This window comes from Megachile rotundata, chromosome 15, assembly GCF_050947335.1.
Source record: "Megachile rotundata isolate GNS110a chromosome 15, iyMegRotu1, whole genome shotgun sequence".
NCBI classification, from domain to species: Eukaryota; Metazoa; Arthropoda; class Insecta; order Hymenoptera; family Megachilidae; genus Megachile; species Megachile rotundata.
The window spans coordinates 10,547,088-10,562,392 of record NC_134997.1 but is presented as its reverse complement, the minus strand read 5'-3'; the positions used below and the strand labels follow the sequence as shown (position 1 = coordinate 10,562,392).

General features: G+C 29.6%; 4 protein-coding genes across 11 annotated transcripts; 1 reads left to right on the top strand and 3 right to left on the bottom strand.

The window, feature by feature from the left end:
• Window positions 1-218: 218 nt before the first annotated feature.
• On the bottom strand, window positions 219-3,169 carry Cog8 (conserved oligomeric Golgi complex subunit 8). Its single transcript, XM_003701946.3, has 10 exons — window positions 2,961-3,169; window positions 2,774-2,845; window positions 2,584-2,708; window positions 2,129-2,404; window positions 1,849-2,062; window positions 1,611-1,771; window positions 1,258-1,533; window positions 1,000-1,188; window positions 775-930; window positions 219-644 (listed from the first exon to the last, which is right to left on the bottom strand). The coding sequence occupies exons 1-10, from the start codon at window positions 3,013-3,015 to the stop codon at window positions 309-311; spliced, it is 1,860 nt and encodes a 619-aa protein (XP_003701994.2). The 5' UTR covers window positions 3,016-3,169; the 3' UTR covers window positions 219-308.
• Window positions 3,170-5,669: 2,500 nt separating this feature from the next.
• nop5 (nop5 ribonucleoprotein) lies at window positions 5,670-8,027 on the bottom strand. Its single transcript, XM_003701931.3, has 4 exons — window positions 7,834-8,027; window positions 7,586-7,662; window positions 5,969-7,458; window positions 5,670-5,872 (listed from the first exon to the last, which is right to left on the bottom strand). The coding sequence occupies exons 1-4, from the start codon at window positions 7,876-7,878 to the stop codon at window positions 5,715-5,717; spliced, it is 1,770 nt and encodes a 589-aa protein (XP_003701979.1). The 5' UTR covers window positions 7,879-8,027; the 3' UTR covers window positions 5,670-5,714.
• A 178-nt stretch (window positions 8,028-8,205) lies between these two features.
• Window positions 8,206-15,209, top strand: adp (WD and tetratricopeptide repeats 1). Of its 6 annotated transcripts, XR_013040576.1 has the most exons (16): window positions 8,491-8,807; window positions 9,065-9,183; window positions 9,389-9,519; window positions 9,601-9,712; window positions 9,807-10,193; window positions 10,276-10,396; window positions 10,511-10,690; window positions 10,942-11,048; window positions 11,108-11,235; window positions 11,314-11,394; window positions 11,478-11,620; window positions 11,743-11,887; window positions 11,967-12,159; window positions 12,233-12,460; window positions 14,388-14,572; window positions 15,053-15,209. XR_013040576.1 is itself a non-coding variant. In XM_012282298.2 (15 exons), exons 2-14 carry the CDS (start codon window positions 9,118-9,120, stop codon window positions 12,434-12,436), a joined length of 1,998 nt encoding a protein of 665 aa, XP_012137688.1. In that variant the 5' UTR covers window positions 8,491-8,807; window positions 9,065-9,117; the 3' UTR covers window positions 12,437-12,460; window positions 15,053-15,209. The 6 variants fall into 6 exon arrangements, 5 of the variants coding, with proteins under 5 accessions (XP_012137686.1, XP_012137688.1, XP_003701993.1 ...); XM_012282298.2 differs by lacking the exon at window positions 14,388-14,572; XM_012282296.2 differs by lacking the exons at window positions 8,491-8,807; window positions 14,388-14,572; window positions 15,053-15,209 and adding an exon at window positions 8,206-8,353 and having other exon boundaries at window positions 12,233-13,349.
• Window positions 12,890-15,213, bottom strand: BBS5 (Bardet-Biedl syndrome 5 protein). 3 transcript variants are annotated; one of them, XM_012282301.2, is made up of 8 exons: window positions 15,085-15,213; window positions 14,527-14,675; window positions 14,371-14,420; window positions 14,172-14,299; window positions 13,792-13,927; window positions 13,621-13,722; window positions 13,356-13,547; window positions 12,890-13,274 (listed from the first exon to the last, which is right to left on the bottom strand). In XM_012282301.2, the coding sequence occupies exons 2-8, from the start codon at window positions 14,669-14,671 to the stop codon at window positions 13,068-13,070; spliced, it is 960 nt and encodes a 319-aa protein (XP_012137691.1). In that variant the 5' UTR covers window positions 14,672-14,675; window positions 15,085-15,213; the 3' UTR covers window positions 12,890-13,067. The 3 variants fall into 3 exon arrangements, with proteins under 3 accessions (XP_012137691.1, XP_012137689.1, XP_003701992.1); XM_012282299.2 differs by having other exon boundaries at window positions 15,074-15,164; XM_003701944.3 differs by lacking the exon at window positions 15,085-15,213 and adding an exon at window positions 14,936-15,073.
• Window positions 15,214-15,305: the final 92 nt, after the last annotated feature.

Genomic DNA, 15,305 nt, shown 5'->3' with positions numbered 1-15,305 from the left:
AAATCAATAATAATTGGATTTTTATAAAAATTGAACTGGTGGCGCCATCTCTCCGGTGAACAGGGTGAACTACACACTTTTGAAACAGGGGCTTCATTAGTTCCCATCGCTGCCACCAGATGGCGCCAAAGTTCTAGCCATCTAGCGGTGCCTGGTGAAAACTAAAACTACCCAATTATTTTCCCCATTGATTATTAAAAAATATTACTGGTATACACTTAATTTAAAAAATTACTTTTTTATTTACATGTATGTTGTATGCAACATTGTTTGTATGCAACAACGTATAAGGAAATACAAATTTATAATTATCTATTTTGATATAAGGTATTATCACTTGATCTGTTTGCGAGAGTCCTTGTATCTTCCGTCGGAGTTACTGTTTTCTGCGAGTCGGGTAATTCAGTTTTTTGATCAGTAGGCGAATGTGAATCGGATATCTTCATTTTTTCTAGGGACGCAGTAGTTGTGTTTGTTTCGGTATTCTCAGATACCGATGTTTCGTTGGAAGTTTTTTGTAGCATCAGTGACTGTACATTAGAAACGGAATGCGGGGAAGTAATGGAATCTTTGATGTTTTTTGGAACCGGTAATAAAGGCGTTAAGGGTTCTAATATACTGTTTCTGTTTAAATATGTTATTCCCTGTAAAAAAAGTAGTTTAAATTTATATATTTTATATAGTATTAAATAACACGTCTACTTTAATGAAATAAGTTTTTAAAATTCTGCTATAACCATTTTAATATTTAATAAATATAAACATTTTACATACCTCTTTTTGTAATAAATTCTCTGAAATTCCTAAATGGACTGCAGTTTGACTTGGTGGAAAAATAAGATGAATACAATACTGTACATAAGGAATTAGTTGTTCGCTTAAACTCTCTATAAATCTAAGCATATTCTCTCTTTCTGATGCTGTAAAAGCCTATAAAATGCAAGTCATATTGATTACAACCACTTAATCAAAGAATAATTATAAAAAAAATTGACTCACTTGTTGTTCTTGTTTATAAAAAAACAATATTGACTTGGTCACACTGTATAAAGATTCCTGTAAAATATTTGTACAGAAAACAGAAAGCGCCACTGGCGGACAGAGTCGTATTTCATTGAAAGCTGATATGAGACCATTGCAGTATTCAGCTAGTGGATAGAATTCCACCAATTGTTCTGGTGGATTTTCCTAAAAAGAATAATTTTTATTAAAATAAATTCCTTTAAGATTATTTGGACTGTTTAATCAATTACTTACTGATTTAATCGCAGTAGTCATTTTGACATTAGTTTTTTGTGATTTATTAATTAACGTAAATGATTCCATATCTTTTTCAAATTTTTTAGTTGTTTTATGAACACTGGACTCGAATTTTTCCCCAATAACGCGTACAAATATATCAGACATTCGCCCAGTAAAATCTGCACCCACTCTACCAAATGATAAACCAAAATATGTACACTGACCCAGAATAGAATCTATAGATGTTACACCAGGTAAATCCTGTTCTAAAGTTATTAAAAACTGAGATATCTAAAAAAGAATACATAAACTTTTATACTTTAATATCAATATTATGTCATAAAGTTAATAATTTATGATCACTGTACCTTTTCTTCTAGCCAGTGATAAAATATAGCACATTCATTTACAGTTGGATCTCTTCCTGGTATTATAAGTTCATCATCGTTAAACATAGCTCTATATTGTGTGATTATATTAAACAAATGTATCCTTGATAATTCTATTGTTTTTGTGATATGAAGATTAGCTAAAAGAAATCCATTAAATATTAATAACCTGTATCAGCAACTTGCATCAATAACTTATAATGCAAGATTAACTTACGATCATCTTTAGGTATTGCATTTAAAAGATTTTGAAGCCAACTGTCACGAGCTTGTAAAAATTTGATTCGTAATTCTGATTCTGTGAAAGCATCCATTGATCGTAGCAATCCAACAAGTTGTAAGCATCTTGGAAGTGGTAGATCTCCTCTCAATGACCCAACAACTTGTCCTACCATACCAGACCAACTGCTTTCAATTTCTGCCACTATGGACTATATTGTTAATAAACAAAGTGAAATACATTTTGTATTGCATACACTTCTTATAACAAATCTTACCGATATGATTGGAATATCTCCATGTTTTGTTCCTAATTGACGTGCATATTGAGATAATTCTAATGCTTCGTTATATTGATTACTTCTTAAACAGGATTCCATTAATTGAGGCATTTCAAGCACTTCAAGTAACTCTGCATTTCTGGTTAATGTTAAACTATTTATTCTTCTATGTGTATTTATATCCTTTGAAGTATCACAAAATGATTGGCACTTCTCCACAAATTTGGGTATTTTTTGCACAAGTCCATTAAGTCGATTTTCAGTCTCATTAAACTTAAACCATGTAATATGTTTTTAGTAGCAAATAAATTAATGATACTATTAAGATTATTAACACAATGTATGCAGGACAAGTTTAAATACATTAAATACAAATAAACATTTAACAAAGTACTTGAAATGAGACACATATTAGCCTGCATGCAATGTGTTAACATATATCTTATTATTACTTGTTTAAATATCTCCCTGGAACTTTCTGCAGTTTGAATAAAGGTTTTATAATTTGCAAAAGCAAGTTCTTGCGTAGTTTGTAACACTGAGGTTTTCTCATCATTTAAATGGTCAGGTTCTTTACCTACAAGATATAAATTACAAATTTTTGTTCAAGGTAACAAAATCTTGAATAGTGAACTGACTTACTAAGTTGATCAACGTCATAACCACCAAGCTTTGATAAGTACTGGTAAAAATCTGGACTTTCTTTCCATGATTCTGTCAAAAAAAAACATATAATTTTAAAAATTTTGATGAAATAACAATTTATACATTCAATACCACTGGTATATTGAAATTTTATACTAACTATAAGAGTAGTTAACAATCTCACCTGGTATACCGTCAGGAAAAACAAGATTTATAACATTCTCAGTTTCGATATCCATTTTTCAATTGAAAAATACATTTATGTGGTTTTACGTAATATTTAAATCGCTTCTACAGATTTTACATCGTACAATACGTGCACAAAAAGTGACATATCTTGCTTCGCTATTAGAATATCGTATATTATATACGGTACAATTATTGGTCATTCATTGCGTTGGCAACGTGGACATACGAAACCATGGTTGGCAATATACATTTTGCAAGTTTGGTAGGCTTTCCTAGGAACCAATTATGACATAGTGGAAAAAGACCCCACATTCACTGAATTTTCAAATTCTCAGATCGATAAAAAACTTTAAAACTTTTGGAATTCAAGGGTTTGACAAATTTGGAAATACTATTAGTATCGATATATAACTGCTAAATACACTAAATTTCTCTAAGAAAAAAAAGATAATGTCAGGGTAGGAAATCACATCAATCATCTCAAAATCCGAAAGTTACAATTACCTCGTTTACATGAAACATTGAGATATGTAACAAAATTGTCCGTATAAACACTGAAGTTGCTAATTTCTAACATACTTGGTTATTGAAGTACTTACAAGATAATCAGGTATATGAACAAAATTTATCTAAGTATTCATAAGTATAGTTACTTATGAGTGTGAACTTGGAGGGGAATCGAGGGGTTCCCCATGTTTGAAAGTGGAATCATAAAGGCATACGTCATATCAGATATAATTGTTGATATGAAAGTTTCTATCAAGTCTGAGAAGAGTATTAATTGTTTTGTTTTCTCATAATACTACAGAAATATTTCATTGTTATTTACACATCATGTTTAAAGAATATCAAAAACTACGGCCGGAGAAATATCTCCAAAAATGTGATAATATTCTACCAGTTCCTGAGTTCTTTCCAAATCCACGATTGGAAGGATGGTGTGACAAAAAGCTCGCAGAATTACGTGCTCCATTATCATTTCCTCACATGACATACAATCGTAAAAACTTAAACTGGATTCTAATTCGATTTTTTGATTTATACCTAACAGGATTTATCCGTGAAGAGGATTTTTTAACTTCCATTGTATTTGACATGATAGCATTAGCTGAAACAGACAAAGGTAAAATCTGGACTATGCCTCATCCAGAAGCTGTGCCTTTCTACAAACAAAATCTTTCACAACCAAACTCATTGTCATTAGTTACTGTAAGTAGAACTTTTGAAATAAAGTTCTATGATAAAAACTGGGGTGAAAAACAACGACTCTTTTGGAACTATATATATGCAATAATTCAAAATATTAATCCAGCTGATACAGCTACTGAAGCAGAGACTGAGTTGATCAAGTTAGGATCTTTTCTTGCTCTAACATTGATGCGATTTGCTATAAGAAAAAAGGAGCAAGTAAGTCATTGTTTTCATAAGGATAAATATAAAGAAAACCTAGCACATATGAAACTTTGGCCAGCTGAAAAACCTTTCTCTCCACCATGCGATAGATGTCTTGAAATTTGTGAGAATGGTTTGAAAAAAGGACTTCGTTCCACTTCTCATATTTTCACTATAATAGTTCATGAATTTGTATTGACTAAGAATCCTGATTATCATAATTCAAGTGCTGCTATATTTCTTAAAAATGCAGTTTTAGCTGACACTGCTAGAAATGGTCTTGGTATGATCCAACTATTGCAAGATGTATGCACACTTACATCAATGAGTTGGAAAGAGATAATGGAAAAAACTTTATGGAAAGTTACTGAAACATCATGGGAAAGAATCAGTAAATTTTTCCAGACCCAATATTCTGTTGATAATCCTCAACATAGTTTTAATTGGACTAGAATTATCGACGATCGATACTTCAAGGATTTAACGCAAAAAGAAAATATCTTCCTAGCAACAATGTTTGCTGCTGTTATAGCAAAAGTACATGGACCTGGAATTTGGAATGCTGAATGGGCCAAAAAATCCATAAATTTTCCAAATGCCAAAATTGAAGGATATAAACTTCATCAATATTCTCAAAACAGAAAAAATACCTAAAAGATTTGGTAAAGTTTGAGATCCAAGATTTATACACTTCTTATGAAATATGTATTTAAAATATTATAATTTATTACATTATGCTACAATTAAATTTTAAGTATTTCATATACTTCTTTATGTACTATACAATGTTTCACAAGTTTGACTTCTGCAGATATTTGCAGAAAAATATTGATATATTGTAATAAGTAACTTTTTAGTTTCATTTTATGTTTTATTTGTAATTTTTATGTAAGTAGAAATATTTTACTTAATAAGTAACAAATGCATATATAAACTATTTTTAGTTTATACATATATTTAACATATTAAAGAAGATATAAAAGTTAGAAAAGATATAGATTTGTGTAACATCAAAAAACAATAGATTTATATCTTTTGTTTTATGCTATTTGAAATATTGCGCACATAAAAAGTACCTACTCAATATTTAAAAGATTTGTATTCAAATAATACATTGTATAAAATACATATTTTTCACACGTGTATTTTTATATATTTTATACTTAACTATTCATTATTTCGATAATATTAAAAATATATGATCTATTGATATTAATTGATTAAAAAAAAAATAAAGAACTTAAAAAGTATAAGTTCAAATAAATCAATACATATCCTATTATATGATGAACCTTAACTTTAGAAGTATTACTCTTTTCTATTAGTCATTAAGTATATACATATATATTCAATAATTTCATTCGTCTTGAGACTTTTTTTTCTTTTTCTTTTTCTTTTCAGTCGTAACTTGTTCACTGTGTTCTTCAGTTTGAGGTACACTTTCTTGAATCTCTCCAACACTTACATCTTGTAGCTCCTGTTTATTTTTCTTTTTCTTCTTCTTCTTTGTTTGTCCTACAAAAAAAGATTAAGAAAATATTAATATACATCATGTACATTATTTCATAATTCAAATCATTTAGAATACAATGTAAAAAATTAAAAATTTACCCTCTGATGTTTCAGGTTCATCTTTAGTAATTGTAGGAACTTCTACTTCTTCATCCCTACTAGTAGTAGCCTCAGTTTTATCTCCACTTCCTTCCAATTTTAATTTCTTCTTTTTCTTTTTTGATACTGGTGTAGCTTCTTCTTCAGGTTCTGCTTCAATTTCTTGTTGAATTGATGGTTCTTCTACATCTTCTTCAACTGATTTTTTTTTCTTTTTCTTCGGCATTTCATCATCTTTACTAGGAATTTCTTCAATTAATGGCTTCTTATCTTCAATTTCAGAATGTCGTCTTTTTGCACCATAAAGTGTTGTATCAGCAGTAGCAGGGTATTGCATATATTCACTTTTAGCGTGATATTTCTCGAATTTTGCTTTTGCTTTTCCTGTTCCACTAATTCTGCGAAGATTGCCTTCTTCTAATATCCTCAAACGTGCTTCTAGTTTAGCTTTATGTTCAGCACCCAGGTCAAAGTTTTCACCTTCTCCTAATGCATCTACCCTAGTTGCTAAGGAAGCTTTTGCAGCCAACATTCGAGACATCTTTCCTTTATTTTTTGCAGAAGACTGCCCAACAAGTTGTGCATGATAAATTAAACCATATTTTGGAGTATCTTTCTTAGTTTTTAATGCACGGAAAAGGGCCTTTTCTGCACCAAGTATTTGTACAGTAGATGCTGGATGTTTAGCAAGATTAATTAAAGATCCTGCATGTGAAATCAAGCGAGCTCCTACTAATTCTCCAACAAGTACAGTTAAATTTGGTGCCATTGCCATCATCCTTGCTTTGAGATAATCATACAACTGTGTTCTATATTGAGAAATTTCAATAACCTGATCACATAAATATTGAATATTTAAAATATCATCCTCAGAAATTTCAGTGCCCATAGATATTTCAGCAGCTTCTTTTACTTTCTCCTCTACATCTTCTGGCAATATATCAGATAAATCTGAATTTATAGCATTTTCTCTAGTCCCGATTATTTTTACAGTTTTTACAAATGCAATATTGTCTGTAATGATTTTCCCAAGTTCTGGAAAATGCCAGCCATACCACTCACGACAACGCATAACATAATTATTTAATTCTTTGTCTAAGTCATCTAATAGACAAACAGCTTGTATAATCATAGTATCAATTTTATCAGGTGAAAATTTCAGTTTATACCTAGAAAGACTATGTGCTAAACCTAATGCCATTGCTGTCATTTCTTTTTTTGGAAGACCAGCTAATAAGCTGTCAATCTGACTTCGTATGCATCTCATTAATTCCTGTATAGCAGTGTTGCTTACACATGATAAGCTAAGTTTGTCCTTTATGGCATTACCTAACTTTGTATCGGCTACAGCTAATTGCTCCTGAAGTTCACTGCAATGCTTTTTAAGAATTTTCTTCAGAGATTTACAAAGTTTACCCTCTACAGCAGCTGTAGTAGCAGCAAGAGCTTCAGTAGTATCCGCAAACTTTTCAAAGTGTTTTAGTTTGACTCTGCAATATAAAAGAAAAAGTTACAAAACTCAATGTTCTATAACATGAAATATAAAGTTAATGTAATAAGTTCTTCTAGACAAAATTTTTATTGATTTTTACATTACATGTACAGAAGTTAACTTACATTTGACTAGCCGCTTCTGGTGTCTCAAAATCATGATATAGATTCTCTACTTCTGCCAATTTTTGTTCATCAAGTAACTGGAAGAAAAAATGACATTTTATATGAAATTATTTTCGAATCAACATAATTTTCATATTTATTTTTCATCATTCATAGATCATTCAAAAGAAAATAAAAATTGTAAGTCTATGAACACGTGTCGCGTCCTTCAAGGTTATGTATTACTTAAAATCTTTTGGATTATGTACCTTAAATATTGCATATCCCGCCGGAGTTTCAAATAAGACCAACATTTTGAGGCGATTTTAGTAATGATTAAAAATGTATTGATAATTGTTTAATAACTTTTGCATTTGTTACAATGCTACTGAACACGCTAAACTTTAATAATGAATTCGTACAGTAGTTCCATCAATTCTTTGCGCCAATCGTCATTGGCGCTAGTAGTCACTAGTATCCTCATTGCACGTAGGCTCTCCTAGGGAAAAAGACAATGTAGGGGAAGAATACCCCCACCACTTGCGTGTATGCAAATCATAAACTTTAAAAATACAAGGATTGTATGTAATGCTAAGCCTAAATTAAGCAAACGAACATAGAGAACCTATATATTTTTATTTGCATTGTTAGTTTATTAAATAAACACCAACGTATATTTTTCTTATGTTTCGCACAGTGTAGATTCGGCATTATAGCAAGTGGTGGAGTCTTCTTCCCCTACATCAACATTTTCTTTAGGGAAGCCTAACCTGCGCGATACTCTGCAAGGTGTGATTATAAATTATATGCATGCACGTATGAAAATACAAGGAATGTATTGATATTTTTAAACGTAAATTAGTACCAAAAAAAATAAAAATAAAAAATCTGGTTTAATGAATTATTTTGTTATAAGAATATATAGGTTATTTTTTTCATGGCATAAATGGTCTTAAATTGCTGTAGTTTTGAACTTTCAATTAATGATCACATCAATCGATGAGGTTATTCTTGTTATTCTTCACAGAAAATAATATATTTCTTAACAATGTAAATATATTAAATTGTAATCTAGAAAAACCAACGCTATAGCACATATAAATTTCACACGCATAGATGTACTATATATATGTATGTATGGATGAATACATATATACATACATATATATATCAACTGTGAGATAGAATGTGATAAAGTACAAAAGTTATGTTGAGGATATTGTGCGAAGGAACAACAGCGTGAGTAGGTGTAATAGCGTTACGATGTTGTATAAACATACAATAATTGATTAATTTTATTTTTTGTATTAATATGTTAATTTCAAATTGACTAGTCATAGTACTTTCTCGCGTAAATTATTTTTACATTTTTACTACGAGTGACATTCTCCACATGATGGGTTATTTTTTATATAATGGTTACATTTGTTTTCTTCGTTAAAAGAATATTTCAGTGAAATACGTTTAATAAATGTGATTTTTTTATGTTGTGATTTTCAGAGGATATTAACGATTTTTAATAAAATAAAACAGTTTATAAAACAAACACAGAAATGCTTCGTAACATACATGATAAAGATTATAGAGTTGTGGATTTAGTACGTCAACGTGAAATACGGGTATGTTAATAAGAATTTATATATTACAATTTAATCTTGTTTATTATTATAAAATTTTCGTATTATGTTATATCAAATTATATTTGAATACATTCGTATTTTTTTAATAATACTTTGTGTCTTTATGATTACATAGATGTAATACATTAAATGTTGATAATTTTTAAAAATAAATAATATAATTTGATTTACATTGTTTCCTTAGGATTCTGTGGCATATACAGTTTCTCAAAAATTACATGTCACAGAAAATTTGATATCACGATTAGGACTTGAAAAAGAATTGGTTGGTCATACAGGATGTGTCAATTGTTTAGAATGGAACGAAAGTGGACAGTAAGTATTAGTTAAATAATAAACTCAATAATGTAATAATGTAACTTGTTTTAATAACTATGAATTGATATTTATTTTTAGAATTCTGGCTTCAGCATCTGATGACATGAATATTATTTTGTGGGATCCATTTCGTTATGAAAAAAAGTTAGTACTTCGTACACGTCATCAAGGAAACATATTTTCTGTCAAGGTAATATAAATAACTAAATGTTAAACATTGCTTTTTGTTATCAGTAAAATAACACACTTCACTTTTAAATGTAATTAATTAATTTCTTTTCTAGTTTATGCCAAAATCAAATGATAGAATATTGGTGTCAGGTGCTGGAGATGGGAAAGTACGAGTACGTGATCTCACTATTCTTGAACCCATATTTTGGTGCAATTGTCATGTTGGTCGTGTCAAGCGAATTGCTACAGCATCTACTGTACCCTTTCTCTTCTGGAGTGCTGCAGAAGATGGTCTGATTTTACAGTATGATATTCGCACACCTCACAATTGTAAAAGCAATGACTGTAATAGTGTATTAGTGAATCTTGTCAATCATATGGGCCGATATGCAGAGGGCAAGTGTATTTCAGTGAATCCAAAAAAACCAGAATTAGTAGCCATTGGAGCAAATGATGCTTATATAAGAATGTACGACCGTAGAATGATTAAACTTTCTCAGGTAAGTTTGCATGAAATATGTAAACAATTATACATCAGAGTGTAACTTCCCCTTTAACTCTTTCATGTCATTTGAATGGTAGGTGCCTGTAGTTTCTTCTCCACATAGTGATTTGACAAGAGAAAATTTAAGTATATGCAGAGGTGGTGAAGGCGATCCAGATGAGAATATACCATTGGGTTGCGCACAGTACTTTATCGCGGGTTCGTTCGTACGATCAGAGATAGCGTACGCGACTCCTTTACCCTTATCTTCCTCTTTTGTTACATATTACATGATCACTCTAACAGAGATTGTTAATGTTTGATATTGAGCAGGCCATCTGCACTCTCGACAACGTGACAGTAACAGGAGTCTCACTACAACATATTTAACCTTCAGTGCTGATGGGAATGAGCTCCTTGTTAACATGGGCGGTGAACAAATTTATTTATTCGACATCAACAATCCAAAAAAGTCGAAAACTTGTTTTGGTTATTCCTCGAATACGTATTTAGGTAATTATTAAAATGATCACACAATTTTAAGTATCTTGTTAGTGTAAACATATGTGTAAAAACATCCACAATTCTTTAATTAACATGTGTATTTTGTTGACATAATACTAATAACTTTACACAAATAGCAAGGTAATGACAATTCACTTTTTGTATTATTCTATTATAATTTTGAATATATCATTCTTTTAGTTATATTATTTGTACATAAAATATGGGTATAATGTAAAAGAAATATTTTAATATTACAGGGGATTGCGGCAAATGCTGTACGGAAAAGGATAGTGAAGACAGTACCGATTTTACAATAAAAAATGAGAAAGTCCTACCACCACATGTTGAAGAATTAAAACGTCAAGTATGTTTATGCATGTCATATAATAATGTTTTCCTTCTTTCTTATTATTTCTTTTTCAGGCTAATGAAAGTTTTGAGCAACAAAAATATACTTTGGCAATTAATTTATACAATAAAGCAATCAGCTTATGTCCCAGTGCAGCTGTGCTTTATGCCAACAGAGCTGCAGCATATATGAAACGAACGTGGTAAGTGGACAAAAATAACATTTTAAGGAATGTTGAACAACATACCTGTGTACAAAGTAACTTAATTTGCTATTGTAGGGATGGTGATATATATGCTGCCCTCAAAGATTGTCAAACAACACTACTTCTTGATCCAGGACACGTAAAAGCTCATTTTAGGTAGTTGCAGACATAGCAATATATAGTAATACATAGTAATATATTAATGGTTAGGTATATTATATATACATATAAATTTATAGATTGGCCCGTTGTCTTTTTAATTTACATCGATCAATGGAAGCCGATGAAGTAATCAAAGACTTTCAACAAAAGTTTCCTGAGTATGCATCTAACTCAGCGTGTAAAGCATTAAAAATGGATATAAAAGAAGCTATAGATACTGGTATGTCTTTTAAGTTAGACTGACATTGGTAGAGTACCTAGCGCTAATACTTAGCGTTACACAAAATTGATTTTATAAGCATAGCCTTCACAATGAATTTTTTATCATTACTGTATACTCAGGTAGAGATAATGATATGAATCTATCAATGTTACAAATATCGGAATATGAACAAGAATGGAGACGCAACACAATTGATTATAAAATGAGATTTTGTGGACACTGTAATACAACAACTGACATAAAAGAAGCTAATTTTTTTGGGAAGTAAGTACAGGATTTTGATAAAATTGGTGAATTATTTTGAAAGTTAATTCTATTTATAATTATCAATTTTTTCTTTAAGCAATGGTCAATATATTGTGGCAGGATCAGATGATGGTTCTTTCTTTATTTGGGATCGTAATACTACAAATATAATACGCGTCTTAAGAGGAGATGAACGGATCGTAAATTGCCTCCAGCCTCATCCATCCACATGTTTATTAGCTACTAGTGGTATTGATCCAGTAGTTAGATTATGGAGTCCTTTACCTGAGGTAAATATAATAATTTCATGGTGCACTATATATGCACACACAATTTAACTTATTCTACGTTTGTAAAATATAGGATGGTACTGTAAACGAAAGAGAAATCCAAAATTTAGAAGATGCTGCATCTGCAAATCAAATTCGTATGAACAGCGATCCATTTGAAGTGATGCTCATGAATATGGGATATCGATTTCCTGTCCAACAAGCTGACGTAAACGAAGATGGTGACGATCATCAAGATCAGTCAATTGTGCAACCATTGAATTGTAGACCAAGTTAAATTTTAAAAGAGATTTAAAATGTGGTACGAAATCGCAACTAAATAACTAAAGACTTAATCAGTGTTATAATGTAGAATATTGATGCTTTAATTGCAATTATCTATTTTTTTATCAATTCCTTATAGGCGTTGACTTTTCCATAAATAAAATATTAAAGAATATTTGGTAAAGTGTTAATAATACAAGTGTTGAAAGAAAGCAACGTAGTTGTATTAAACAGTTGTAGAACATCAGTCATAAAATTTTTTATAAATAAGATAACAAAGTATACTTGGAGAAACAATGCGTTAAAACAATAGTTATGTTAAAACAGTTTATGAAATGCAATTAATATCTTATATAATGTTTATGTACATAGATTTATTACATTTCTATTTCTTTCATAAATTCATCAACCATGTCCTAAAAAAATCAAGAAAGGTAAATTTAAAACAAAAGAAGATATTGAATAGTATGTTTTACTATAATTTTTTTATTTTTGCTAAACAATTAGGTAAAATTAAATATGTAATTATACTTCCATTTAAAACATTAATACATACTGTAAATTAAATTTATATGTAAATTTTTACATATAAAGAAGTAATCTTTATATAACATTTAAAATTAAAATTTACTGATATATGTCAATTAATTTGAAGGTACCAGTTCCCATAGACTTTGCAATGTACTAGTTTCTCTAGGTTCTTCTGCTGCGAGCCCTAAATAAGTTGAAAAGCTAGGTTTTCTTTGATCTGATTCTTCAGAAAAATAATAACCAAACACACTTGAAATTTCAATTTGACTGTCTTGTATTTCAGAATGTTGTTCTACATTGAACTCTTGTTGTAATGAAGCCTGTAATAATTGAATTATTAATTTACAGTGTATTGTATTTATTTATTTAATAAATTTTTTGTAAGAGTAGTATAATATTACCTGATGTTCAACTGTATAATCTACACCAAAGATAGGAGATTTCTCGAATGTTTTTAACAAAGTTGAAATTTCTTTATGAAGAGTATAAAGCTTTGCTGGAGGGTCAACTCGAAATCCTAATACATAGCTCCCACTAAATTCTGTACTTACAATGACTAAAGTTGGACCAAACTTTGAATTTTTTACAGCGAGCTATAAAGGCATAGCAGCTTTTAACTACACTCTTCATAATACAATTTTAACATTTTATAAAATATCTACTTACTTTTGCTATTACAAGATAAGGAATTGATATATTGAATTGATCATTCATATCAGCAAACCATACTAAACGTATGTTTGTTACAATAAAAGTTCCAATATTTCCCTATCAAAATAAATTTTAATATATAGCTATTCAGAATCAAAATTACTATAAACCATAAGTGGATTTAACCTGTTCTATTGACAAATTCCAAATATCCTGCAAAGTTACATGAATTGTTTCTTGTGGCAGCAAAATTAATTGTTTATCATTGATTATTCCACTTCTTAACTTAATTTCTCGGTAAATTTTAGATGAAATATATGCTCTGTAATATTTAAGAACTGTTGTTTTTATACTTAATCACCATATGAATCCACAATGAAATATAATAAATATCAGTAAATTATGAGACATCCAGGAATATTGAGAATTAGTAATGGTCATATAAAAAGATAGTTTATTCCTCATTAGAGACAGTAACTAATAAAATCTCTTGATTAAGAATATTTTTTATCCCTATCCAATGTTATAAGACATATCAGAAATACTAAATTATATTCAAGATATACCTGTATATGCCAACAACAGATGTAAAATGTCTTGTACTTTTTGAATCCTGATTTACAAATATAAATTCATATCTGCAGTTTCGAAAAGAAGCTAAAATATGTACAGCTTGCATATATTTTCCATGTAACTATAAAAATGATATTTTCTTGTTATTCTTGTATAAATAAAAGATGTTTGAGTTTATTAAAATATACTGACAGTGCTTATGGTTTTAGAATTTACTGTTATGAAAGTATTATAACCGATACCTGTGAAAAAACATTTAAATGAGAATATATTGCCATTAAAAAAAGTCTGTTATTAACTAATTAGAAATGAGTTATTGTTATACTTTAAATTTAATGTGATTCATACTTAAATTGATGCGTGGAAGAAGCAAGGAGTGCCATATAATTCTGAGGTTCGTCACTATAAGTCTTCCATTCTCACCTGCATTCCCTTTTGCATCTTCTATTAAATCTAATTTATCAATAGTAAACTCTCCTAACTGCAATTGCATCTGCCTGATAAAAACATAAAATTTGTGAACTAAAATTTTGCTTTAACATTTTTTACGATACAGAAAAAGTACATATCCTATTATTTTAAATAAAATAATATTTATCTGAATAGTAAACTTTAATTGTATATTCAATAATATTAATATTCTAACTTCAATAAAAATTTGAAGATCTATATAATAATAAGATTACAGGAATAAAATACAAATCAAACAAATAACATTTAAATTAAAAATTGCATGCAATAATATTAAAGAAGTTACGCATAAGAAATGTCGAATCGAATTTCACTATCTTGCCACATATTTCATAATAATATGATAACAGTATATTTTGACATTTGTTTCATATAAATAAAATCAATATTGTTGTTATTACAGGTATATCTATGGAAACCTAACTCTTAACATACTGAATGAATTAAAGAATCGAAGACAGGTGGTGGAGCATGAAAAGCCTGTTAGGACGCTTAAAAACTCTTATTGTAGTTCTGATTATTAACTTCACTGTAAAAATATATTTAATATTTTCAAAACACTGTTTGAATTCACTTATTTTCACATTTTCGCGCCGTTATAAGGCGGAGCTACTGTCAACGCCGCCCTAAAAGTCAAAAGAACTAGTAGTTCGCGC